The sequence below is a fragment of the Chanos chanos genome, chromosome 6 (assembly GCF_902362185.1).
Source record: "Chanos chanos chromosome 6, fChaCha1.1, whole genome shotgun sequence".
In the NCBI taxonomy this organism is placed as follows: domain Eukaryota; kingdom Metazoa; phylum Chordata; class Actinopteri; order Gonorynchiformes; family Chanidae; genus Chanos; species Chanos chanos.
In genome coordinates, this window is record NC_044500.1 from 39411807 (window position 1) to 39413509 (window position 1703).

Here is a 1703-nt window from a genome sequence, read left to right on the forward strand (position 1 = left end):
TTATTTGACTCTCATTCACAAAGCATGTAAATCAGTGAATCGTTCTATCAAACAACATTTTCAAGATGTTCAACATCAGTCATGAAGAGACTAACGTCCAGCCACTGGAGAATGTTCCGGAGTGTCGGAAGTGTCACTCCTTACACATTTAGAGGGCTGAAACTAAACTAATCTCTCTCTGTATTTACTTAATAATGCAAACAGTTCTATCCCGTATGAACAGATGAACTATAACACAAAATACATATTGTTAAGCAAAATTCAAGCTTGATAGGGTGTGGAATTGATGGGAAACTCTGCGCAGCTGCAGCTATTGGCAGACTCACATACTGACATTTGTACAGTGAGAAGTGTTGTCAAGCAACAGTCCATAATGGTGATGGAAAGCCGCAGGGCTGCGACAGGGCTATTTTTTGCCACCGGGAAGGCCAGCTGAGAAGTGGGGTCTGTAGAAATCACTCAGAAAGGTCTCCATTGCCCCCTTGGGGCTGCTGCTGTCTTCATAAGCCTGACTGAGGAGTTGCAGGGGACCCCTGGAGCGCCAGTTGGAGCCTATGTCATTCACGGCGGTACGTGTCTGGGCGGTGTGGAGCCCCTCTATGGCGCTGGAAAGCCAGATGAGTCTCTTCAGGCTTTGGATAGTTCGGCCACGATCGTGCATCAGCTGGTGCTCAGTCACTGCCCGCCTACACAAGATAATAATAAAGAGATTTGCTGCCATGTACATGAAGAATTTTTTGCCTTTAACTTTAGGCTATTCTGAAGCACTTTACACTTTACATTTGTGATTTTAATCAATATTTTCAAGCGATGGTTGTTCAATGTCAGACAAATGTCATAAAAAGAGATTGGGTGTAACTACTCTGAAAATGAAGCACTGTGATTAAAGTATGTTAAAAATTAACCACTACACTGAAACACTTATACTTGGTGTCTGCCACTGCACATACTGAAATAAAAAAAAAGATCAGTTAATAGAGAGTTCCATCACAAATATGACAATATTCATGGAAAGCCTCGGCAACTTGGCAATTTGTAACTACAAATAATTGAAAATGAATAATTAAGAATAACTTACCATGAATTGCACTTGGCTCACAAAAACAATTATAAAACAATATCACAAATTCCATTTGCTCTCCTTTCTCAACCAGACTTAATCTGTTTAAAAATAGTTTTGTTGTTTGTTACTGAATTGTTCCATCAAAAAATTGTGATCAGTGAGTATGATAACTCCAGCGCTTTCTCTGTATGATGTTCCAATATCATGCAGTCTTTCAATGTTGTCGTGGCAGATTCATGCTTATACTGCCCTTACACTAATTAAGATAACTAATAATTAAATGGTGGAGATCTCTCAACACTTACCTTTCATTTTCCTGACAATAAGCAACTGTAAAAACAGCAAGGGCCATTATAGCGACCAATTGCAAGGACCACTGAGACATGAGCATGGTCTTCAATTACATAACAAAGAGAAAGAAGATGTTGTTTTAATATCATAGACAGAAGTAAATATTGGTATTATGTAAATGTAAAAAATGTACAGTTTGACTTATAAGATAAAATGAAAATGGGATGGAATGGAAAAAAGTGAAAAAGGACAAAAAGTGACAAAGTACAAGTGAAAATCTCACATAACGCATTTAGTTTACTATGACATAGTATCAAAAATCTAGACAATATTTAACAAACCACATCAC

At 38.1% G+C, this 1703-nt stretch overlaps 1 protein-coding gene across 1 annotated transcript; it reads right to left on the reverse strand.

The window, feature by feature from the left end:
* Positions 1 to 406: 406 nt before the first annotated feature.
* On the reverse strand, positions 407 to 1454 carry pth4 (parathyroid hormone 4). Its single transcript, XM_030778346.1, has 2 exons — positions 1369 to 1454; positions 407 to 686 (listed from the first exon to the last, which is right to left on the reverse strand). The coding sequence occupies exons 1-2, from the start codon at positions 1452 to 1454 to the stop codon at positions 407 to 409; spliced, it is 366 nt and encodes a 121-aa protein (XP_030634206.1).
* Between the last annotated feature and the right edge of the window lie 249 nt (positions 1455 to 1703).

Excerpts from the sequence above, each read along its gene's own strand:
- pth4 (XM_030778346.1), bottom strand. The coding sequence starts at position 1,454 with ATGCTCATGTCTCAGTGGTCCTTGCAATTGGTCGCTATAATGGCCCTT. Across the intron at positions 687-1,368 it reads TATTGTCAGGAAAATGAAAG|GCGGGCAGTGACTGAGCACC; the intron begins GTAAGTGTTGAG and ends TATCTTGTGTAG.